The sequence below is a fragment of the Oncorhynchus mykiss genome, chromosome 18 (assembly GCF_057628025.1).
Source record: "Oncorhynchus mykiss isolate SJ-2025 chromosome 18, ASM5762802v1, whole genome shotgun sequence".
Taxonomy (NCBI): Eukaryota; Metazoa; Chordata; class Actinopteri; order Salmoniformes; family Salmonidae; genus Oncorhynchus; species Oncorhynchus mykiss.
In genome coordinates, this window is record NC_143039.1 from 50,049,926 (window position 1) to 50,076,745 (window position 26,820).

A 26,820-nucleotide genomic window follows, 5' to 3' on the forward strand; every position below is an offset into this window, starting at 1 on the left:
CCCATTGGCTGGTGCTCAGCGAGACACTCACGCGCACAATATCTTCCTTCTTTTGTTATTGTACGGAGCGCGAGGTTTCTGGGCGCTAGCAGGATGCACGAGCGGAGACAGCGAGGCTGATAGTCATATCGACAGGGATAGAAGCAGATAGCCCCTTAGGGGAGGAAGGAAAGTCGGGTTACTAGCTACCTCAGTGCACCACATTCACCACTATTTCACTTCTTATCCTTCAATACTCCGGCTGATGTGTAAGTATAGTTAATTTATCAAAGTATGCGGCTTTTTCTCGTCACGGGAGCTCTTCATTCTCCAATCATACTAAATAAGATATGGATGTTGAGGAGATTTCTGTACCCGGTCCTGACAAGCAAAATAGCTTGATTACTCGCTAACGTTAGTTGTATCAACCAGGCATGTGTCTGGGGAGTGTGTCTGTGTGTCTTGGTTTTTATGATATGCTTAAGATAAGGTGCTTTTATTTCGAATGATTTGGTCCTGCAGTGATTTCACTGGCTGCATGACTGTCTAACGTTAAGTCTGCATTGGCGATTCTTTTTTCGGAAAGGTAGTTGATATGACATTTTGCCCTCTATCTTATCAACTTCTGATGTTCTATTCAAATATGCTACTGTAATGAGTTGTATTGTAGCGCCGGCTTTCGTATGATTAGATTGATACAATGCCGAAAGCGTTTTATCATCCCTACCAGGATTTCTTAAAATGTTTAGACGTTAGACGGTAGCCTAGATTTGGTGACGCGTAATGACCAAATATGGTGTGGCAGTGTTTACGTCTCCGCGGAAGATCCTAGTAAAGTGAATGTATGGCTTGAAAATTGGTCAGATTGAGTTAGAATAATGCATTGTAAGGGTCGGCCAAGAAGGTTACAACAGCAGTGCTGTGTTTTGGTTGTAGTCTATTTTTTCCATGTAAGGATACTTTCCATTCTATGAGATTAGTTTATAGTCAAGTGCAAGTGTACCAGACACTGCCATAAAACAGTACATCTTCAATTGGCAAAGCATATTTGGGCGCTGTTATAACTGTTATGTTATAATAGGTTCACTACTATGGTTTTACAGATACAGTATATCATGTTAACATGAAATGTAACAGCAACACATTATACATGTAGGCTTATAAGTGGATGACAACCTTGTGCTCATTGTTATTACATTTTAATAATATTTTACCTTCAAAATGGGGCAGCCATAAGAGGGTACTTTTGGCCTAGAGGAATAGTGTCAGAACAGAATTGTAGTCCTTCCTTCATTAATTGCTCACTTGATAATTTTCTAGTTATATACCTATTCATTGTGGGGTAGGCCCTAGTTTAGTACAAATCTATCATATACCCACAGAATGACATCTCTATGCCAGGCTATCATTCTTTTCTCAGACTGCCCTTATTGTTGGTCACCTGTTGCATGGATTCACTTCTGAATACTTTAATTTTGCTTTATGATTTAGAGCCCTTCTTAAGCTTGGTTTGTAGTCGGTCTTACGACAGGTCGATCAACAGTCCTTAGACCTGTGGTTACTAACCAAACTGGTCGATCTCCAAGGCATTCGTAGTCGATCGCCAAACATTTTCCCCCCCCTGAAAAATTATTAATGCTTGCGTTCCTTTTTTTTTTTTTTTTTCCTCTCATGCTGTTGGCGGTAGGTGCACTAGGTAGGCGAAATGTTCCCATTTTGAACCAGTCTGAAGGTACAAACTCTGCTTTCCCTGCGGGCCCGGAGAGCAAATCAAGTGCACTCAGATTACAGTGTCTGCTGTAACGTAGCAGACCCAAAAGAAAGCTACAGCAAAATGTATACTGTGAGATTTCAACACTTTTAAAAACCATGACAAAAGAGAGACGCCAACGAATACAGCAAAGAGCTGCTGTTTTTATGAGTGAGTTCGCTTTAAGTTCTTAGTCAGCACTGTCAACACTTTTTATTCAACACTTTTATAAGCCATAAAATGCCTGTTCTTCCCACTTCCACTTGCGCTACAACCAGCACTGCAGATGAAATGATTGAGTAGGAAAGTGTATCGATATGCTTGCATTATTATTATTATATTTTTTAATATTGAGAAACATTTCACTTTCTCTGCTCATAGGAATAACAAACTGAATTTGTGCATGAGGCAGAAATAATGTGGTGCGACTCGAGTTTCGCCATCAGTGTAACGGATTTCCTCCTCTTCGTCTGAGGAGGAATAAGGATCGGACCAAAGCGCAGCGTGGTAAGTGTTCATGATGATTTTAATAAAATAAAGCACTGAACACTGAATCAAAACAATAAACGATGAGGTGAATTTATAAAACCGAAACAGTACCGTGTGGCCCAAGCACTTACACGGAAACAAACACCCACAAACCAAAAGTGAAACCCAGGCTACCTAAGTATGATTCTCAATCAGAGACAACTAATGACACCTGTCTCTGATTGAGAACCATACTAGGCCGAACACAGAAACCAAACATAGACTGTCCACCTCAACTCACGCCCTGACCATTTAAACAAAGACAAAACAAAGGAACTAAGGTCAGAACGTTTTGGTCAGTGTCATGGGAGGAAAGGGAGAGCGGAGGGATGTTGATAGGCAGACCCTCCGTCTGCTGCTCTCTCCCTCCACTGAGACTGACCATCAGATGAAGAAACATACTTAAATGTATGCTCACTCAGAATACAACAACTGACCTATTACCGGTGTGATCATATAACCTACCTCAAATTTTGAAATATATTTAAAAACAATGGTCAGAACAACAATGCATTGGCAAGGCAATTCAAGCAAAGCCAATATGCGTGGGTATGTATTGGGCCTATAGCCTACTGCACAAACCTCATTGCTACAGTACTGTTTTCAATGGGTTACTGTTTGGTTTAGGTTTACGTTTTTTAAGTCATTTAAAAAAAATCTGAGCGGGAGTTCTCGGCGGGCATTTTTTGTTGTTGTGAATTTTACCCCTTTTTCTCCCCAATTTCGTAGTGTCCAATTGTTGTAGTAGCTACTATCTTGTCTCATCGCTACAACTCCCGTACGGGCTCGGGAGAGACGAAGGTTGAAAGTCATGCGTCCTCCGATACACAACCCAACCTAGCCGCACTGCTTCTTAACACCGCGCGCATCCAACCCGGAAGCCAGCCGCACCAATGTGTCGGAGGAAACACTGTGCACCTGGCAACCTCAGTTGGCGCGCACTGCGCCCGGCCCGCCACAGGAGTCGCTGGTGTGCGATGAGACAAGGACATCCCTACCAACCAAGCCCTCCCTAACCCGGACGACGCTAGGCCAATTGTGCGTCGCTCAACGGACCTCCCGGTCACGGCCGGTTACGACAGAGCCTGGGCGCGAACCTAGGGTCTCTGATGGCACAGCTGGCGCTGCAGTACAGCGCCCTTAACCACTGCGCCACCCGGGAGGCCTCGGCTGGCATTTTGACTCAAAAAGGGATCTTGACAGGGCCTTCCGAGTGAAGCAGTGGTCTAAGGCACTGCATCACAGTACTAGCTGTGCCACTAGAGATTCTGGGTTCGAGTGCAGGCTCTGTTGCAGCCGGCCGCGCCCGGGAGACCCATGGGGCGGCGCACAATTGGCCCAGCGTTGTCTGTGTTAGCGGAGGGGTTGGCTGGCAGGGATGTCCTTGCAGTGATGAGACAAGACTGTAACTACCAATTGGGTACCATGATATTGGGGAGAAAAAGGGGTAACTAGGAAAGTGATCTTGACTCAGAAAAGGTTAGTGACCACTACTGCCTTAGACCTACTGTAAACCATCGTAGCTTTCTCTTCAACTGAGACTTTCCCCTTTCCACAGAGCCCTCAAATCCACTCATAATATCACCCTCAATCTCCATTGGAGCAATGACCTCAGAGTAACACTAACCTAGTCCAGTGTAACCCCCTTAACCCCTGCCCCTAGACACTTCTCAGTTTTGTTCAGTGTAAGAGGACAGACACACCAGGTTTTTTGATGGTGACATACACCATTCTCTATGACTGCTTTAAAAAAAACGACTATCAAAGCAGTGCTATACTGCTCTCGATAAGCTTTTAACTACAACACCAACTCAGTAGGCCTGGCCTATACAGTATATCCTGAATAACGAAGACATGCATCACTTGATATGAATAGGACAGGCATTTTTGTAATGTGAGGCACGTTATAGTGACTGAGTTTGTCTTTTTATGGATGTTCTATGTTGAAGAAGCTGTGTCAATGAATTTTCTTCATGAGAGGACACACGCACACACACGCACGCAAGCACACACACACACACACACACACAGCTTGAAGCCATGTTGTTGTGCGAGCATGTTTCCAAACGGACAGATATTAAGATAATGAGAGGAGAGGGAGAACAGAGTCACTTCCAGTCAGATTAGCCACGTAGATGCAACAGGTTATGTATGATAGCTCTCATGGCAGAATTAGATTACCTCTGGCGCGTATTAACAGACAAACAGAGCAAGGCTGCAGTTTTGCTACGGAGTTCCTGATAGTGACATGTTGGCTTTATTGGCCTAACAGTTCAGAAATGAGCTTACATAAGATCAAGCATTTCTTTTTAGACATTAACTTTTTAGATAGTACCTTCCTGTTTTCTCCTTTCTTTTTTTGTGCCTCCTGAACTCAGGCATGGTAGGGAAGTTATGTTGATTAGTGAGTATGGGGGGCTTCATTTAATCAAATTCACATTGCACTAGTAGCACATAAACATGTTTTCCCCCTTTTCAAATGAAACTGTAGAATGGTTAAGGGCAGACTACTTTAAAGTACCAGGTACATTCCCCTCACAGGTAGATGCCTCCCGGCTAGACCAGGGTTGCCAAGTTGGATCAAGCTCATTCTGGGAGATTATAATTGTACAGTACCAGTCCAAAGTTTAGACACATCTACTCATTCAAGGGTGTTACTTTATTATTTACTATTTTCTACATTGTAGAATAATAGTGAAGACATCAAAACTATGAAATGACATTAAAGGGGTCCCACAAGGTTCTATACTTGGTCCATTACTGTTCACTCTCTACATAAACAATATCGGTGACGAGATAAAGTGTAAAATTAATCTATATGCTGATGACACTATCATGTACTCTATTGCTCCAGCGGCTGACCAAGCATTATCACAATTGGTGACTGTTTTTAAGATATTACAAGGGTCTTTCATTCAGCTGAAACTTGTTTTAAATGCAAAGAAAACACATTTTATGATTTTTAATAGGTTCAAAAAGTTGGTTGGAAATACACTTGCACTTACGAGTTTAGATGGCTCTCAAATTAATCAGGCCTCTGCATATAAATGCTTAATGATATGGTTGGATGATAAACTGTCTTTTAAAATGCATATTGATGAACTTTGTAATAGGCTAAATATCAAGCTAGGCTTCCTTTATAGAAACAGGACATGTTTGTCCTCTACAAATAGAAGAAAAATTGTGCAAGCTACTTTCATTTCTGTTATAGAGTATGGGGATATTATCTACATGCGTGCTATGGCATTCACACTTAAACCTCTGGATGTTACTTATCATTGCGGACTTAGGTTTATTACGGGTGCTAGCTACAGAACTCACCACTGTGTTTTATATAAAAATGTAGGTTGGACTTCGCTGTCCATGAGACGAGAACAACGTGCTCTCGTGTTTGTCTATAAAGCACTTCTGAATAAACTACCTTCTTATTTATCATCACTCATCAACATTAAAATTATAATTCCTAAAACCAGGTCTCAAGCATGGATAACACTTGAGGCCCATGCGATTTCCACAGAGTTGCGTATGGCTGCCTTTTCCTGTTACGCTCCTTGCTTATGGAATAGCCTGCAGACTAAACTTAAACTTGATACTCTTGTCCCCCTTGCCCATTTTAAACATTTATTGGAGGATTTTTGTATTGCAAGTTCTTGTGCTGTTAGGGAAATAACCTGTGTGGAAATGTAACAATCTGCTGCTTCTGTGTTATTTGTGATCGTTTTGTTTGTCTTGTGTAGTTTCTTAATCATTGTACCTAAACTGTATGTGTAAACATGTGTACACAGGGTCCAGCTGTAAAAGAGACCGTGGTCTCAGTCTGTGTTCCTTGTTGAAATAAAGGTATAATAATATGGAATCATGTAGTAACCAAAAAAGTGTTAAACAAATCAAAATATATTTTATATTTGAGATTTTTCAAACCCTTTGCCTTGATGACAGTATTGCACACTCTTGGCATTCTCTCAACCAGCTTCACCTGGAATGCTTTTCCAAGAGTCTTGAAGGAGTTCCCACATATGCTGATCACTTGTTGGCTGCTTTTCCTTCACTCTGCGGTCCAACTCATCCCAAACCATCTCAAATGGGTTGAGGTCGGGTGATTGTTGAGGCCAGGTCATCTAATACAACACTCCATCACTCTCCTTGGTCAAATAGTCCTTACAAAGCCTGGAGGTGTGTTGGGTCATTGTACTGAGGGTTATCAGCTGAGTAACAATGCCAGTAAAGAATGATAACACACACACTCGCAAGTCGTAAAAACTAAAAGCACAAGCCTTGATGCACAACTTCCCTACGTTTTGTGTGTGTGTCTGTATGCGCTAATGGTGTGCACTCATGTCTGTTCTCATGAATGCAGTATGGGTTATGAAGGAGTAATGAAGTCCTATTGTAGGACACTATTTTGAATTGTATGCCATAACAGTATCACAATGTTGTAATTAACACGGCATAACAACTGAATGTCAAGTGACAAGACATGCACCTGAACCTTTATGACAAATGTAATTAACATATGTAAAGGGTTATCATTATGCCAATCACTGACCTCTCCATCCTCCCTCCCTCGGCAGCATCATGTCGGTAAACGCCCCCAGCAGCAATGACGCCTGCCTGAGCATCGTGCACAGCCTCATGTGCCACCGGCAGGGTGGCGAGAATGAGGGTTTCGCCAAGCGTGCCATCGAGAGCCTGGTGAAGAAGCTCAAGGAGAAGAAGGACGAGCTGGACTCGCTCATCACCGCCATCACCACCAACGGTGTGCACCCCAGCAAGTGTGTCACCATCCAGAGGACCCTGGACGGACGCCTGCAGGTGGGTCATACAGTAGTAAAAAGAGAGGGACTTCCTCATTTTGAGTTGCACCCCCTTTTGCCCTCAGAACAGCCTCAATTCAACAGCCCGTGGACTCTACAAGATGTTGAAAGCGTTCCATAGGGATGCTGGCCCATGTTGACTCCAATGCTTCCCACAGTTGTGTCAAGTTTGCTGGATGTCCTTTGGACCATTCTTGATACACACGGGAAACTGTTGAGCGTGAAAAGCCCAGTAGCGTTGCAGTTCTTGACACACTGCTGCGCCTGGCACCTACTACCTACCATATCCCGTTCAAAGGCACTTAAATCTTTTCTCTTGCCAATTCACCCTCTGAATGGCACACATACACAATCCATGTCTCGATTGTCTCCTTCATCTACACTGATTGAAGTGGATTTAACAGGTGAGATCAGTCTATGTCACGGAAAGAGCATGTTTTGTACACTCAGTGTACATGAATGAATACACAATATACAATTGATACTATATAGACATATTCATAGTGCAAAAGCATTGTGCAAAGTCTATAGGATAAATTATATATTTTCCACGTTTTGTTTTGTTACAGTCGGAATTTAACATTTATTAAATTGAGATGTTTTGTCACTGGCCTACACACGATACCCCATAATGTCAAAATAGAATGATGTTTTATTGATTTATTTGTACAAATATTTGGGCACTAGGGACCTATGTATGGTGAGCATTGCTGGATAGGAGATGTTATTAGCAACATCGGCTGTTTTATGAGGAAATGTCAGAATGCTCACTGTTTGCTACATAACAGCAGACTCTGTAATGTATACTGTTATGTTATAATAGGTTCACTACTAGGGTCTAAAGATACAGTATATCATGTTAACATGAAATGTAACAGCAACATATTATACATGTAGGCTTATAAGTGGATGACAACCATGTACTCATTTTATTACATTTGTTATTACATTTTAATAATATTTTATTATTAAAAGTTTAAATCTGAAATGTATTGAGTCAATAAGTTTAGGGAAAGAGCGATACCTAGTCAGTTGTACAACTGAATGCCTTCAACTGACTCTGAATCGGAGAGGTGTGGGGGGTTGCTTTAATCAGGATCCACATCTTCGGCGCCCAGAGAACAGTGGGTTAACTGCCTTGCTCAGGGGCAGAACGACAGATTTTTGCCTTGTCAGCTCTGGGATTCGATCCAGCAACATTTCGGTTACTGGCCCAACGCTCTAACCACTAGTATTGACTCAGTTGTGTAGATACTTCTGTACTTCATTTAGGGCTGGGCAGTATACCGTATTTTACTATATACCGGTATTGTTGCACAGACCGGTTTGAGTTTTTACTTTGAATTTCAGTGTTTGGTTTGTTAAATGTGACGCGCAACTCAGACACGTGTAATGTCCAATTTGATAGTTTACGCCATTTTCTAGTTCAGTCATCTCTCTCCTAACCACACCAAGCCCTGCCTCCTGTCACTCAAGGAGAGAGCAGTTGCTCGACCACGGAGTCACAAGCACTTTCTTGACGTTTATTATTCATGGTCAGATGGATGCAAAAATGTTGGTGACGTGCTGCTTTCCATAAACGTTCTATAATTACTGTACACTATTAGTTTGTGTACCTTGTTGTCTGCAAACTCCTGTTTGTTATTTTGTCTTTTTTTAGTAAGGTTGCTAAAATAATTTGTGTTATCCGCTAATGCTAATCACTAGTTAGCTGGCTAGCTAGCTTGCTAAATGTGAGTCAGAGCAAACAGTCTGTTAAAAATTTGATTTGATTTGAGGTAATACTGCCGGGTACCAGTGCTGATCTAGGCCAAGATAAGCATGTTTGTGCAATGGCATCTTAACAGAGAGGAATAGGCAAAGCATGAATATGTTGGCTAGCTTCATGAAGTAGGAAAACATGTAATGTAACATATATTTAGGATCACCTGGAAACACTGACCAACACTTTGGTCCCTACCCTGACAATAATATTTCACTCACTTATTAATTCGTTAACATGACAGACAACAATGCCTTAAAGCTCCAGCCCACTATATTCCAACTGTAGAATTAGAATAATCATTATATTTCCATGATTCCAACAGTTCACCAATTAACTCGCCCTAGATTTTCTTGTGGCACAGTATTGTGTGGCACAGTATGGAAATTATAATAAAAGTGCAGAAAATGCAGAAAATGATATTTGTTTGGATTCAACAGTATAAATGGAGATAGACCCATTTTGTATTTATTAGCTGCTGCCAAGGCAAGTTACTTACATTGTGTCTTCCAACGCCTCTTCTGAACGCCTCTACCGTTCAAAAGTTTGGGGTCACTTAGAAATGTCCTTGTTTTTGAAAGAAAAGCACATTTTTGTCCATTAAAATAACATCAAATTGATCAGAAATAAAGTGTAGACATTGTTAATGTTGTAAATTACTATTGTATCTGGAAATGGCAGATTTTTTTATAGCCCATTATCAGCAACCATCACTCCTATGTTCCAATGGCACGTTGTGCTAGCTAATCCAAGTTTATCATTTTTTTTTTTTTTTTTTTTAATTGATCATTAGAAAACCCTTTTGCAATTATATTAACACAGCTGAAAACTGTTGTTCTGATTAAAGAAGCAATAAAACTGGCCTTCTTTAGACTAGTTGAGTATCTGGAGCATCAGCATTTGTGTGTCGATTACAGGCTCAAAATGACCAGAAACAAAGAACTTTCTTCTGAAACTCATCAGTCTATTCTAGTTCTGAGAAATGAAGGCTATTCCATGCGAGAAATTGCTAAGAAACTGAAGATCTCGTACAACACTGTGTACTACTCCCTTCACAGAACAGAGAAAACTGGCTCTAACGAGAATAGAAAGAGGAGTGGGAGGCCCCGGTGCACAACTGAGCAAGAGGACAAGTACATTAGAGTGTCTAGTTTGAGAAACAGACACCTCACAAGACCTCAACTGGCAGCTTCATTAAATAGTACCCGCAAAACCCCAGTCTCAACGTCAACAGTGAAGAGGCAACTCCGGGTTGCTGGCCTTCCAGGCAGAGTTGCAAAGAAAAAGACATATCTCAGACTGGCCAATAAAAATAAAAGATTAAGATGGGCAATGGAACACAGACACTGGACAGAGGAAGATTGTAAAAAAAAGTGTTATGGACAGATTCATTTAAGTTTGAAGTGTTCGGATCACAAAGAAGAACATTTGTGAGACGCAGAAAAAATTAAAAGATGCTGGAGGAGTGCTTGACGCCATCTGTCAAGCATGGTAGAGGCAATGTGAGAGTCTGGGTGTGCTTTGGTGGTGGCAAAGTGGGAGATTTGTACAGGGTTAAAGGGATCTTGAAGAAGGAAGGCTATCACTCCCATTTTGCAACGCCATGACATACCCTGTGGACGGCGCTTATTTGGAGCCAAATTCCTCCTTCAACAGGATAATGACGCAGAGCACAGCTCCAAATTATGCAATAACTATTTAGGGACTATTTAACTATTTAGGGAGTGGACAGCACAGTCACCAGATCTCAACCCTGTTGCTCTGTTGTGGGAGCAGCTTGACCGTATGGTTCGTAAGAAGTGCCCATAAAGCCAATCCAAATTGTGGGAGGTGCTTCAGGAAGCATGGGGTGAAATCTCTTCAGATTACCTCAACAAATTGACAACTAGAATGCCAAAGGCTGTAATTGCTGCAAATGGAGGATTATTTGATGAAAGCAAAGTTTGAAGGACACAATTGTTATTTCAATTAAAAATCATTATTTATAACCTTTTCAATGTCTTGACTATATTTCCTATTCATTTTTCAACTCATTTCATGTATGTTTTCATGGAAAACAAGGACATTGCTAAGTGACCCCAAACTTTTGAACGGTAGTGTACATTTTCTTAAGCATTATGACAACTCAGCGACACAATGGTAGGGATTAACTGAGCTGGGCTTGGGTCATTGATAATCATTGTCTCAACGCAGCTTTATAATGCTGTGAAACGATCCAGGAACCCAAATGATTTGGGTGGAAAACAAGCTTGTTTCCATAAGGTATCGAAATTGTCAATAAATATTACACCCTCAGAGTTGCAATAGTCACGTAGCCAGTTATGGAAGGCTAAATGTCTGCTGGAATGTTCAAAGCCATGATTTAGGGAGGGCACAGGGACAGATATTATGGTGCGTTTGTTGGTGTAAAGCATAGACCCATTCATAATGTCATTGAATCCCACATGAACTATGATCGACAGAATTTCCTGCTGCAGGTTTAAAATGTTTTGGCGCATCTTATTGATGACCTGTACTCCGTTTTTATTCCAGTTACTGAGATGTTTCTCGCCATTGAACTGCCCAATACAACGGCCGGAGAAGGGGATGGGGAAATCTGCCCATTCCTACCCCTCACATTAGTGGAACCTTTCACGAGCCCACGAGAAGCAGGATAGTATACGGCCGCAGCTCCTGGCGATAGATCCAGACCTCCCACAGCAGGCAGTGCCCCGTCAGATACAGAGAGATGGAAAGGAGCTGAACTCGACGACAAAGCCGCTGCTGGAGTCAGCGTAGTTGGGAGTCAGCTCAGCCGTCGCAGACACAGGCAGTCCCAGCGATAAAAACGCAGGTAGATCAGGCACGAGGGCTGCGAATATCAGTCCTCAGGGTAAGACCCAGATGCAGACAGTTCAAAGTAACAGAAGTTTATTACAAAAACAGGGGGCAGGCAAACGACAGGTCAAGGGCAGGCAGAGGTCAGTAATCCAGAGCAGAGTCTGAAATGTACAGAATGGCAGGCTCAGGGTCAGGGCTGGCAGAATGGTCAAAAACCGGGAAAACTAGAAAATGGACTAGAGAGAAAACAACAGGAGTACGGGAAAGACTTTGGTAGGCTTGACGAGACAAGACGAACTGGAAACAGACAAACAGATAACACAGGTATAAATACACAGGGGATAATGTTAACATGAAATGTAACAGCAACATATTATACATGTAGGCTTATAAGTGGATGACAACCATGTACTCATTTTATTACATTTGTTATTACATTTTAATAATATTTTATTATTAAAAGTTTAAATCTGAAATGTATTGAGTCAATAAGTTTAGGGAAAGAGCGATACCTAGTCAGTTGTACAACTGAATGCCTTCAACTGACTCTGAATCGGAGAGGTGTGGGGGGTTGCTTTAATCAGGATCCACATCTTCGGCGCCCAGAGAACAGTGGGTTAACTGCCTTGCTCAGGGGCAGAACGACAGATTTTTGCCTTGTCAGCTCTGGGATTCGATCCAGCAACATTTCGGTTACTGGCCCAACGCTCTAACCACTAGTATTGACTCAGTTGTGTAGATACTTCTGTACTTCATTTAGGGCTGGGCAGTATACCGTATTTTACTATATACCGGTATTGTTGCACAGACCGGTTTGAGTTTTTACTTTGAATTTCAGTGTTTGGTTTGTTAAATGTGACGCGCAACTCAGACACGTGTAATGTCCAATTTGATAGTTTACGCCATTTTCTAGTTCAGTCATCTCTCTCCTAACCACACCAAGCCCTGCCTCCTGTCACTCAAGGAGAGAGCAGTTGCTCGACCACGGAGTCACAAGCACTTTCTTGACGTTTATTATTCATGGTCAGATGGATGCAAAAATGTTGGTGACGTGCTGCTTTCCATAAACGTTCTATAATTACTGTACACTATTAGTTTGTGTACCTTGTTGTCTGCAAACTCCTGTTTGTTATTTTGTCTTTTTTTAGTAAGGTTGCTAAAATAATTTGTGTTATCCGCTAATGCTAATCACTAGTTAGCTGGCTAGCTAGCTTGCTAAATGTGAGTCAGAGCAAACAGTCTGTTAAAAATTTGATTTGATTTGAGGTAATACTGCCGGGTACCAGTGCTGATCTAGGCCAAGATAAGCATGTTTGTGCAATGGCATCTTAACAGAGAGGAATAGGCAAAGCATGAATATGTTGGCTAGCTTCATGAAGTAGGAAAACATGTAATGTAACATATATTTAGGATCACCTGGAAACACTGACCAACACTTTGGTCCCTACCCTGACAATAATATTTCACTCACTTATTAATTCGTTAACATGACAGACAACAATGCCTTAAAGCTCCAGCCCACTATATTCCAACTGTAGAATTAGAATAATCATTATATTTCCATGATTCCAACAGTTCACCAATTAACTCGCCCTAGATTTTCTTGTGGCACAGTATTGTGTGGCACAGTATGGAAATTATAATAAAAGTGCAGAAAATGCAGAAAATGATATTTGTTTGGATTCAACAGTATAAATGGAGATAGACCCATTTTGTATTTATTAGCTGCTGCCAAGGCAAGTTACTTACATTGTGTCTTCCAACGCCTCTTCTGAACGCCTCTACCGTTCAAAAGTTTGGGGTCACTTAGAAATGTCCTTGTTTTTGAAAGAAAAGCACATTTTTGTCCATTAAAATAACATCAAATTGATCAGAAATAAAGTGTAGACATTGTTAATGTTGTAAATTACTATTGTATCTGGAAATGGCAGATTTTTTTATAGCCCATTATCAGCAACCATCACTCCTATGTTCCAATGGCACGTTGTGCTAGCTAATCCAAGTTTATCATTTTTTTTTTTTTTTTTTTTAATTGATCATTAGTGTTGCGGTGCGTGAATGAGGACCCAAAAGCGAATTAACAAAACAGAGTATCTTTAATTACAAAACAAAACGTAGGCTCAGACGGACAGGCAGATTCCGACAGGACAGGACAAGGTTACAGGAACACGACGATGGTCTGGTTCAGGCATGAATGACACAAACAAACAAACAAGAATCCGACAAGGACAGGAGCAGAAACAGAGAGAGATATAGGGACCTAATCAGAGGGAAAAAGGGAACAGGTGGGGAACGGGGTGAATGGGTAATTAGGAGGAGACAAGGCACAGCTGGGGAAAAGAGGGGGAGAAAAGGTAACATAACAACGACCAGCAGAGGGAGACAGGGTGAAGGGAAAGGACAGAGACAAGACAACATGACAGTACATGACAGTACCCCCCCACTCACCGAGCGCCTCCTGGCGCACTCGAGGAGGAAACCTGGCGGCAACGGAGGAAATCCTCGATCAGCGCACGGTCCAGCACGTCCCGAGAGGGAACCCAACTCCTCTCCTCCGGACCGTACCCCTCCCAATCAACAAGGTACTGGTGACCACGGCCCCGAGGACGCATGTCCAAAATCCTGCGGACCCTGTAGATGGGTGCGCCCTCGACAAGGATGGGGGGGGGGGGGGGAAGACGAGCGGGGGCGCGAAGAACGGGCTTAACACAAGAGACATGGAAGACCGGGTGGACGCGACGAAGGTATCGCGGAAGAAGAAGTCGAACTGCGACAGGATTAATGACCCGAGAAATACGGAACGGACCAATGAACCGCGGGGTCAACTTGCGAGACGCCGTCTTAAGGGGAAGGTTCTGAGTGGAGAGCCAAACTCTCTGACCGCGACAATATCTAGGACTCTTAGTTCTACGCTTATTAGCAGCCCTCACAGTCTGCGTCCTATAACGGCAAAGTGCAGACCTGACCCTCTTCCAGGTGCGCTCGCAACGTTGGACAAAAGCCTGAGCGGAGGGGACGCTGGACTCGGCGAACTGAGATGAGAACAGCGGAGGCTGGTACCCGAGGCTACTCTGAAAAGGAGATAGCCCGGTTGCAGACGAAGGAAGCGAGTTGTGGGCGTATTCTGCCCAGGGGAGCTGTTCTGACCAAGACGCAGGGTTGCGAAAAGAAAGACTGCGTAAGATGCGACCAATAGTCTGATTGGCCCGTTCTGCTTGACCGTTAGACTGGGGGTGAAAGCCGGAAGAGAGACTGACGGAAGCCCCAATCAAACGGCAAAACTCCCTCCAAAATTGAGACGTGAATTGCGGACCTCTGTCCGAAACGACGTCTGACGGAAGGCCATGAATTCTGAAAACATTCTCGATGATGATTTGTGCCGTCTCTTTAGCAGAAGGAAGCTTAGCAAGGGGAATGAAATGAGCCGCCTTAGAGAACCTATCGACAACCGTAAGAATAACAGTCTTCCCCGCTGACGAAGGCAGTCCGGTGACAAAATCTAAGGCGATGTGAGACCACGGTCGAGAGGGAATGGGAAGCGGCCTGAGACGGCCGGCAGGAGGGGAGTTACCGGACTTAGTCTGCGCGCAGACCGAACAAGCAGCCACGAAACGACGCGTGTCATGCTCCCGGGTGGGCCACCAAAAACGCTGGCGAATGGAAGCAAGCGTACCCCGAACGCCAGGGTGGCCGGCTAACTTGGCAGAGTGAGCCCACTGAAGAACGGCCAGACGAGTAGGAACGGGAACGAAAAGAAGGTTCCTAGGACAAGCGCGCGGCGACGGAGTGTGAGTGAGCGCTTGCTTTACCTGCCTCTCAATTCCCCAGACAGTCAACCCGACAACACGCCCCTCAGGGAGAATCCCCTCGGGGTCAGTGGAGGCTACTGAAGAACTGAAGAGACGAGATAAAGCATCAGGCTTGGTGTTCTTAGAGCCCGGACGATAAGAAATCACGAACTCGAAACGAGCGAAAAACAGCGCCCAACGCGCCTGACGCGCATTAAGTCGTTTGGCAGAACGGATGTACTCAAGGTTCCTATGGTCAGTCCAAACGACAAAAGGAACGGTCGCCCCCTCCAACCACTGTCGCCATTCGCCTAGGGCTAACCGGATGGCGAGCAGTTCGCGGTTTCCCACATCATAGTTACGTTCCGACGGGGACAGGCGATGAGAAAAATACGCGCATGGGTGGACCTTGTCGTCAGAGAGGGAGCGCTGAGAAAGAATGGCTCCCACGCCCACCTCTGACGCGTCAACCTCGACAACGAACTGTCTAGAGACGTCAGGTGTAACAAGGATAGGAGCGGATGTAAAACGATTCTTGAGGAGATCAAAAGCTCCCTGGGCGGAAACGGACCACTTAAAGCACGTCTTGACAGAAGTAAGGGCTGTGAGAGGAGCTGCCACCTGACCGAAATTTCGGATGAAACGACGATAGAAGTTCGCGAAGCCGAGAAAGCGCTGCAGCTCGACGCGTGACTTAGGAGCGGGCCAATCAATGACAGCTTGGACCTTAGCGGGATCCATCTTAATGCCTTCAGCGGAAATAACAGAACCGAGAAATGTGACGGAGGAGGCATGAAAAGTGCACTTCTCAGCCTTCACAAAAAGACAATTCTCTAAAAGGCGCTGGAGGACACGTCGAACGTGCTGAAGATGAATCTGGAGTGACGGTGAAAAAATCAGGATATCGTCAAGGTAAACGAAAACAAAGATGTTCAGCATGTCTCTCAGGACATCATTGACTAATGCCTGAAAGACAGCTGGAGCGTTAGCGAGGCCGAAAGGAAGAACCCGGTATTCAAAGTGCCCTAACGGAGTGTTAAACGCCGTCTTCCACTCGTCCCCCTCCCTGATGCGCACGAGATGGTAAGCGTTACGAAGGTCCAACTTAGTGAAAAACCTGGCTCCCTGCAGGATCTCGAAGGCTGAAGACATAAGAGGAAGCGGATAACGATTCTTCACTGTTATGTCATTCAGCCCTCGATAATCTATGCAGGGGCGCAGAGACCCGTCCTTCTTCTTGACAAAAAAAAACCCCGCTCCGGCGGGAGAGGAGGAGGGGACTATGGTACCGGCGTCAAGAGCTACAGACAAATAATCCTCGAGAGCCTTACGTTCGGGAGCCGACAGAGAGTATAGTCTACCCCGGGGGGGAGTGGTTCCCGGAAGGAGATCAATACTACAATCATACGACCGGTGTGGAGGAAGAGAGGTGGCCCTGGACCGACTGAACACCGTGCGCAGATCGTGATATTCCTCCGGCACCCCTGTCAAATCACCAGGCTCCTCCTGTGAAGAAGAAACAGAGGAAACAGGAGGGATAGCAGACATTAAACATTTCACATGACAAGAGACGTTCCAGGAGAGGATAGAATTACTAGACCAATTAATGGAAGGATTATGACAAACTAGCCAGGGATGGCCCAAAACAACAGGTGTAAAAGGTGAACGAAAAATCAAAAAAGAAATGGTTTCGCTATGATTACCAGAAACAGTGAGGGTTAAAGGTAGCGTCTCACGCTGAATCCTGGGGAGAGGACTACCATCCAGGGCGAACAAGGCCGTGGACTCCCTTAACTGTCTGAGAGGAATGTCATGTTCCCGAGCCCAGGTCTCGTCCATAAAACAGCCCTCCGCCCCAGAGTCTATTAAGGCACTGCAGGAAGCTGACGAACCGGTCCAGCGTAGATGGACCGACAAGGTAGTGCAGGATCTTGAAGGAGAGACAGGAGTAGTAGCGCTCACCAGTAGCCCTCCGCTTACTGATGAGCTCTGGCTTTTACTGGACATGAAGTGACAAAATGACCAGCAGAACCGCAATAGAGACAGAGGCGGTTGGTGATTCTCCGTTCCCTCTCCTTAGTCGAGATGCGGATACCTCCCAGCTGCATAGGCTCAGCTCCCGAGCCGGCAGAGGAAGATGGTAGTGATGCGGAGAGGGGGGCAACGGAGAACGCGAGCTCCTTTCCACGAGCTCGGTGACGAAGATCAACCCGTCGCTCAATGCGAATAGCGAGTTCAATCAAGGAATCCACGCTGGAAGGAACCTCCCGGGAGAGAATCTCATCCTTTACCTCTGCGCGGAGACCCTCCAGAAGACGAGCGAGCAAAGCCGGCTCGTTCCAGCCACTGGAGGCAGCAAGAGTGCGAAACTCAATAGAGTAGTCTGTTATGGATCGATTGCCTTGACATAGGGAAGACAGGGCCCTGGAAGCCTCCTCCCCAAAAACAGATCGATCAAAAACCCGTATCATCTCCTCCTTAAAGTCCTGATACTGGTTAGTACACTCAGCCCTTGCCTCCCAGATTGCCGTGCCCCACTCACGAGCCCGTCCAGTAAGGAGAGATATGACGTAGGCGACACGAGCAGTGCTCCTGGCGTAAGTGTTGGGCTGGAGAGAAAACACAATATCACACTGGGTGAGGAACGAGCGGCATTCAGTGGGCTCCCCAGAGTAACACGGCGGGTTATTGATTCTGGGCTCCGGAGATTCGAAAGCCCTGGAAGTGGCCGGTGGATCGAGGCGGAGATGGTGAACCTGTTCTGTGAGGTTGGAGACTTGGGTGGCCAGGGTCTCAACGGCATGTCGAGCAGCAGACAATTCCTGCTCGTGTCTGCCTAGCATCGCTCCCTGGATCTCGACGGCTGAGTGGAGAGGATCCGAAGTCGCTGGGTCCATTCTTGGTCGGATTCTTCTGTTGCGGTGCGTGAATGAGGACCCAAAAGCGAATTAACAAAACAGAGTATCTTTAATTACAAAACAAAACGTAGGCTCAGACGGACAGGCAGATTCCGACAGGACAGGACAAGGTTACAGGAACACGACGATGGTCTGGTTCAGGCATGAATGACACAAACAAACAAACAAGAATCCGACAAGGACAGGAGCAGAAACAGAGAGAGATATAGGGACCTAATCAGAGGGAAAAAGGGAACAGGTGGGGAACGGGGTGAATGGGTAATTAGGAGGAGACAAGGCACAGCTGGGGAAAAGAGGGGGAGAAAAGGTAACATAACAACGACCAGCAGAGGGAGACAGGGTGAAGGGAAAGGACAGAGACAAGACAACATGACAGTACATGACAATTAGAAAACCCTTTTGCAATTATATTAACACAGCTGAAAACTGTTGTTCTGATTAAAGAAGCAATAAAACTGGCCTTCTTTAGACTAGTTGAGTATCTGGAGCATCAGCATTTGTGTGTCGATTACAGGCTCAAAATGACCAGAAACAAAGAACTTTCTTCTGAAACTCATCAGTCTATTCTAGTTCTGAGAAATGAAGGCTATTCCATGCGAGAAATTGCTAAGAAACTGAAGATCTCGTACAACACTGTGTACTACTCCCTTCACAGAACAGAGAAAACTGGCTCTAACGAGAATAGAAAGAGGAGTGGGAGGCCCCGGTGCACAACTGAGCAAGAGGACAAGTACATTAGAGTGTCTAGTTTGAGAAACAGACACCTCACAAGACCTCAACTGGCAGCTTCATTAAATAGTACCCGCAAAACCCCAGTCTCAACGTCAACAGTGAAGAGGCAACTCCGGGTTGCTGGCCTTCCAGGCAGAGTTGCAAAGAAAAAGACATATCTCAGACTGGCCAATAAAAATAAAAGATTAAGATGGGCAATGGAACACAGACACTGGACAGAGGAAGATTGTAAAAAAAAGTGTTATGGACAGATTCATTTAAGTTTGAAGTGTTCGGATCACAAAGAAGAACATTTGTGAGACGCAGAAAAAATTAAAAGATGCTGGAGGAGTGCTTGACGCCATCTGTCAAGCATGGTAGAGGCAATGTGAGAGTCTGGGTGTGCTTTGGTGGTGGCAAAGTGGGAGATTTGTACAGGGTTAAAGGGATCTTGAAGAAGGAAGGCTATCACTCCCATTTTGCAACGCCATGACATACCCTGTGGACGGCGCTTATTTGGAGCCAAATTCCTCCTTCAACAGGATAATGACGCAGAGCACAGCTCCAAATTATGCAATAACTATTTAGGGACTATTTAACTATTTAGGGAGTGGACAGCACAGTCACCAGATCTCAACCCTGTTGCTCTGTTGTGGGAGCAGCTTGACCGTATGGTTCGTAAGAAGTGCCCATAAAGCCAATCCAAATTGTGGGAGGTGCTTCAGGAAGCATGGGGTGAAATCTCTTCAGATTACCTCAACAAATTGACAACTAGAATGCCAAAGGCTGTAATTGCTGCAAATGGAGGATTATTTGATGAAAGCAAAGTTTGAAGGACACAATTGTTATTTCAATTAAAAATCATTATTTATAACCTTTTCAATGTCTTGACTATATTTCCTATTCATTTTTCAACTCATTTCATGTATGTTTTCATGGAAAACAAGGACATTGCTAAGTGACCCCAAACTTTTGAACGGTAGTGTACATTTTCTTAAGCATTATGACAACTCAGCGACACAATGGTAGGGATTAACTGAGCTGGGCTTGGGTCATTGATAATCATTGTCTCAACGCAGCTTTATAATGCTGTGAAACGATCCAGGAACCCAAATGATTTGGGTGGAAAACAAGCTTGTTTCCATAAGGTATCGAAATTGTCAATAAATATTACACCCTCAGAGTTGCAATAGTCACGTAGCCAGTTATGGAAGGCTAAATGTCTGCTGGAATGTTCAAAGCCATGATTTAGGGAGGGCACAGGGACAGATATTATGGTGCGTTTGTTGGTGTAAAGCATAGACCCATTCATAATGTCATTGAATCCCACATGAACTATGATCGACAGAATTTCCTGCTGCAGGTTTAAAATGTTTTGGCGCATCTTATTGATGACCTGTACTCCGTTTTTATTCCAGTTACTGAGATGTTTCTCGCCATTGAACTGCCCAATACAACGGCCGGAGAAGGGGATGGGGAAATCTGCCCATTCCTACCCCTCACATTAGTGGAACCTTTCACGAGCCCACGAGAAGCAGGATAGTATACGGCCGCAGCTCCTGGCGATAGATCCAGACCTCCCACAGCAGGCAGTGCCCCGTCAGATACAGAGAGATGGAAAGGAGCTGAACTCGACGACAAAGCCGCTGCTGGAGTCAGCGTAGTTGGGAGTCAGCTCAGCCGTCGCAGACACAGGCAGTCCCAGCGATAAAAACGCAGGTAGATCAGGCACGAGGGCTGCGAATATCAGTCCTCAGGGTAAGACCCAGATGCAGACAGTTCAAAGTAACAGAAGTTTATTACAAAAACAGGGGGCAGGCAAACGACAGGTCAAGGGCAGGCAGAGGTCAGTAATCCAGAGCAGAGTCTGAAATGTACAGAATGGCAGGCTCAGGGTCAGGGCTGGCAGAATGGTCAAAAAACGGGAAAACTAGAAAATGGACTAGAGAGAAAACAACAGGAGTACGGGAAAGACTTTGGTAGGCTTGACGAGACAAGACGAACTGGAAACAGACAAACAGATAACACAGGTATAAATACACAGGGGATAATGGTGCAGATGGGCAACACCTGGAGGGGGGTGGAGACAAGCACAAAGACAGGTAAAACAGATCAGGGTGTGACAGCGAAGCTATTCCTCATGATAATCTTCTCCGGACCTCTTGCAGACACTCCAGTTCACTTAGCAGCATGCCGCTGCCTTTGGTTTCCACGTTACTTGTGACATGGGACCAGCGCTGATTGGAACAATCCTCTTGCTGTTCTTCGTCTACTCCGCTACAAGATGGAGGATGAGAAGCAGTTGGAGATGACTTCCTTGACAGGCAGGCTCCAGGTAGCACAGGCCATTCGGATAGGTACAGCTGACAAGGCGGGGATACATCCATGAAGCCCGAGTGGCATTTGCGCAGAATTGAAATTTGCTTGCTAAGGATAGCCACCTTATTCCTGTAATCCTCCGCAAGCAAACAATTGCTGCACTGTACTCCTGATTGTCAATATTGTCCTGGACAAGAGCATAATCAACACAACTTCTACCGTGCTGGAAACGTTTGTTAGCTATTCCAGGCGAAGCAGGCTCCATTGCAACCTAGCTAGCTAGCTGGCTAGTTGATAGCAGGTTTTGACACAAACACTTATGAACAAATAAAACAAAATCGAACTTCGAAAACAACTGCACGAAATAACAGGTCGAAGCGCAGGAGGTATCTGAATTTGTGATGAGTTCGTGGCAGGAAATCGCTTATAATTTATCTGTTGCCAATCTAGGGGTCATGAACTACTCAGAAAGCATATTTAGAACTTGTATTATTCAAAAACATAAAATGCTGTCAAATACTGGCATTATTTCATCTTCAATAAATGTGCAAACATTTCTAAAAACATGTTTCACTTTGTCATTATGGAGTTTTGTGTGTAGATAAAAAATAAAAATAATAATTGAATTCTGGCTGTAATACAACAAATCATGGAATAAGTCAAAGGGTATGAATACTTTCTAAAGGCACTGTATATTGACACCTGCAGAATGGTCACCTTTAGCACACATAGAGAAATGTAAGTAGTGCACAGTACAGGCCTATTGATCCTGGGCAAAGTGTAAAAAATACAGTAAACCTCAATCTTGCATTATGATTTAATTTGAAACTTGTCTTTAACAATGTTTGATATGAGGAGGCTAACACGACTCAGGATAAGACCCAGATGCAGACACAGGAGGCAGACAGGTCGAATTCCAAATGTTTATTACAAACAGGGGGCAGGCAAACGGCAGTTCCAGGGCAGGCAGAGGTCGGTAATCCAAGAAAATGTAAAACAGGGACAGAATGGCAGGCTTAGGGTCAGGGCAGGCAGAATGGTCAGAACTGGGAGGACTAGAAAACAGAAACTAGATGTACTGGAATACGGGAGAACACGCTGGAAAGACTTGACAAGACAAACGGGCAATAGACCAACAGAAAACGCAGGTATAAGTACACGGGATAAAGGGGGGAAATGGGAGACACCCGGTGGGGGGTGGAGACAAGCACAAGGCAGGTGAAACAGATCAGGGTGTGACGGAGCCGATTATTTAACTTGAGTTTAATAAACGGAGCAATACATAAATAGACCATTTATGTATGTCATGCCACATGGTCATATGTAGCCTAATGTGAAATCTCTCAAGGTTTCTTCCTACCTACTGTAGGGAATTTTCCCTTGCCGCTGTTGCCCTGGTTTTCTCTTTTGAGAGTTAGGCCCAGGTTTCTGTCAAGCACTTGCTGCCAAACACATGTTGGAGATATTCTGCTGAAAGACATGGACATTTCTGAATGATTTTTATGATGACGGAAACCTCTTTTATAGACTATGCCTGTAACGAATGTTGGCTAATGTTACATGGCAACAGTCAACAGCTAATTTATGCAGATGCTATGAGGTTTCAGTTACTTAAGCCTTGCTAATGGTGGCTAATGCTGCAAAGTTACTAGGCAGCTGACTCAATGAGTCTGTGTGTGTGTGTGCGCACCCACGGTGGAACTAGAGAGAGGTAGTTAATTCAATACGCCCTGGCAGAATAAATCCTAACTGCTGAGTGAAGACATCATGCCTCACCTTCTGTGACCTTCTCCCCAACAAAAGAGGGAGGGGAGAGAGCGAAATAGGGAGAGAGAGGGGGAGCTGTGGAGACATAGCTGTGGACTAGATCAGGCTTCAAATGTCTAATGACTTTGCTCACAGTCACATGTAGATCCATATCCTCTCTTTCTGTCACCCACTCTCCCCTTCTCTGTCTCTCTTTCTGTCACCCACTCTCCCATTCTCTGTCTCTCTTTCTGTCACCCACTCTCTCTCCCCTTCTCTGTCTCTCTTTCTGTCACCCACTCTCCCATTCTCTGTCTCTCTTTCTGTCACCCACTCTCTCTCCCCTTCTCTGTCTCTCTTTCTGTCACCCACTCTCCCTTTCTCTGTCTCTCTCTCTCTGTCTCTCTTTCTGTCACTCACTCTCTCTCCCCTTCTCTGTCTCTCTTTCTGTCACCCACCCACTCTCTCTCCCCTTCTCTGTCTCTCTTTCTGTCACCCACTCTCCCTTTCTCTCTCTCTCTCTCTTTCTGTCACTCACTCTCCCCTTCTCTGTCTCTGTCCCTTTTCTCTATCACACACACACACACACATGCATGACCGCACGCATGCAGGCACACACACATGCATTAAATACTGTACAAACTCACCCCCCCATTTTCACACATAATTAATCTCCCTGCCACACACACACCGTTTCCCCTGCTGATTCCAGGTACAGTCAGAACAGTATTGACACCAGCAGCTGTAGTAGCAGAGCAAAAGTGACATCATCACACAATACATTAGACTTAGTGCAGGGTGCAAATTATACATTGACCCTTGGAGGAACCCTGAAAAGTTCTCTACACAAACAATTTGACAATAATTTATGTGTTCATAATTTATGTTTTTTCAACATGATTGATGAGAAAAGTATGGTCCAACTCACTGGTTATCTCACCGTGCCCTCATGACATACCTTGAAATATGCGGATAGACGGATTAAAAGTACATTTACATTGTAAAACTTCCGACAGCCAACTTTCTAACTCCACCCATAACTGCTGTACTTTATAGCACTCCCAGAAAGCATGAATCATTGAGTCACTGTTAGTTTTACACTTAAGACATGACTCTGCCGTTGTGCTGTAGAATTTATGCATTTTGTCTCATGTATAATACGTTCTATACATTCGTTTATACTGGATTAAACATACATTTTAGTTAACTGTAATTTCGTTAGTTATGTCCCAACACTCCCTCCATCTTGTGCCAATATCAGTTATTTTTAAGTCTTGGTTCCAATAGTTTGTATTTTTTTCTAAGAGATTGTTAGATGGATAGGCTCCCTGCAAGGTTTTGTATATCTTACCTAACAAATTAATATTATTTTCTGAATCAAATTGGATTCCCTCAACGTTGCTTGATCATTATTTTATTGTGTGATATAAAACTTTGTATTTGAAAATGTCTACATTGGTCAGTCCAAAAAGGATTTTTAATTCTGTCATGGAAATGCATTTATTTGACTTGACTTGACTTTTCCATGTGGGCCAATTTATCGCTGAATTCTGAAAAGCTATCCAATAATTGTTCCATCGGGGTGTGTTTTTAAGGAGTGTTATTAGTTCTTGTACAATCTGTTTAATTTTCTTCCATATTGTTATAGTGTTCTTAACTATCAAATTGTTAATGTTCTTAGCTTTATCTTTTGAAAATAGACATGTGTAAAGATTCTGGGGATGTGCATCTTCAATATGTACCCATTGTTCCTTTTTAGTGCATTTAACAATATGTCGCAAGTAAAAGCCTTGGGTGGCGAGTTGATACAATTCCAAGTATGGAAAGTTAAAACCACCATCAGACTTAAGGAGATGTAAAACTTTCCTTTTTATTCTATGAGTTTTATATCCCCATATAAAGTGACCGAGTATACATTTTATAATATAGAAACTTTGGGAGCCATGCCATTCTAAAGATGTTTATTCTACCAGTGAGATTTATGGGAAGATTATTCCATTTAAATAGATCTGCTTTCATGTTGTTGAGTAATGGGATAAAGTTAACTTCTTGTCGCACCCATCCCTTTAGTGGGATCATTTTCATCAACACCCCCTGAATTGCAACGCTCCAAATTCAAATTAAATTACTACAAATATTTAATTTTCATGAAATCACAAGTACAATATAGAAAAAACACAGTTTAGCATGTTGTTAATCCACCTGGCGTGTCAGATTTCAATACAGCTTTTCGGTGAAAGCATAACAAGCGTTTATGTAAGAACATCTCTCTCAGTAGACAAAATATTACAAATACTAGCAGCCAAGTAGATTGGTCACGAAAGTCAGAAAAGCAATAGATTAAATCGCTTACCTTTGATGATCTTCGGATGTTTGCACTCACGAGACGCCCAGTTACACAATAAATGTTCCTTTTGTTCCATAAAGATAATTTTATATCCAAAATACCTCCATTTGTTTGGCGCGTTATGTTCAGAAATCCACAGGCCCGAGCGGTCACGACATCGCAGACGAAAATTCCAAATAGTATCCGTAATGTCCACAGAAACATGTCAAATGTTTTTTTTATAATCAATCCTCAGGTTGTTTTTAAAATATATAATCGATAATATATCAACCGGGACTGTCACTTTTTCAATAGGAGAGGGAGAGACAATGGCTGCCCCACTCTGTTGCGCAAGCAAAACTCTGCGAACACCCAGCTGTCCACTGACGCGATGTTATCTTTCTCGCTCATTTTTCAAAATAAAAGCCTCAAACTATGTCTAAAGACTGTTGATACCTTGAGGAAGCCATAGGAAAAGGAATCTGGTTGATATCCCTTTAAATGGAGGCAAGGCATCCAAAGGAACAGAGAGCTTTTAGGAAAAACAACACTTCCTGGTTTGATTTTCCTCAGGTTTTCGCCTGCAATATCAGTTCTGTTATACTCACAGACAATATTTTGACAGTTTTGGAAACTTTAGAGTGTTTTCTATCCTAATCTGACAATTATATGCATATTCTAGTTTCTGGGGCTGAGAAAGAGGCAGTTTCAAATGGGTATGTCTTTTAGCCAAAAACCAAAATACTGCCCCCTACACGCAAAAGGTTAAAAGCATCCCAAATTATGTCAGGGGTCGGCTTTTCTCTGTCCTCTATGTCTCCATTTGTAATGGTAAAGGTTTTAAAATTTTTGTTCACGTATTTAATCAATTTCGGGTCTTGAAGATGTGCTCTGTTCAGTCTCTGTCATGCCCTGATCTGTTTCACCTGTCCTTGTGCTTGTCTCCACCCACCTCCAGGTGTCGCCCATCTTCCCCATTATCCCCTGGGTACTTATACCTGTGTTTTCTGTCTGTCTGTGCCAGTTTGTTTTGTTCATTCAAACCTACCAGCGTTTCCCTTGCTACTGTCTTTGCTGCAGTCTATGTTTTCTAGTTTCCCGGTTTTGACCTTTCCTGCCTGCCCTGACCCTGAGCCTGCCTGCCTGCCATCCTGTACCTTTGCTTCTACTCTGGATTACCGACCTCTGCCTGACCTGACCCTGAGCCCGCCTGCTGTTCCAGTGCCTTACACCATCTCTGGATCATTGACCCCTGCCTGCCTTGACCTGTCGTTTGCCTGCCCCTGTTTAAAGAATAAACATTTGTTTCTTCAACACTGTCTGCTTTTGGGTCATACCTTAAAACGTGATAGTACGAAC

The 26,820-nt window shown here is 43.8% G+C and overlaps 1 protein-coding gene across 3 annotated transcripts in view; it reads left to right on the top strand.

The window, feature by feature from the left end:
- The window catches only part of LOC110496821 (SMAD family member 4-like), a 43,874-nt gene continuing 17,054 nt past the window's right edge, over positions 1–26,820 (top strand). For 2 of the 3 annotated variants that reach the window (XM_036952871.2, XM_090208721.1), the window contains exons 1-2: positions 55–248; positions 6,829–7,069. In XM_036952871.2, the coding sequence (XP_036808766.1) occupies positions 6,833–7,069 (237 nt within the window). In that variant the 5' untranslated portion in view covers positions 55–248; positions 6,829–6,832. Of the gene's footprint in view, positions 249–2,110; positions 2,237–6,828; positions 7,070–26,820 lie in introns of all 3 variants that reach the window. The other variant, XM_090208720.1, reaches the window with a different exon arrangement.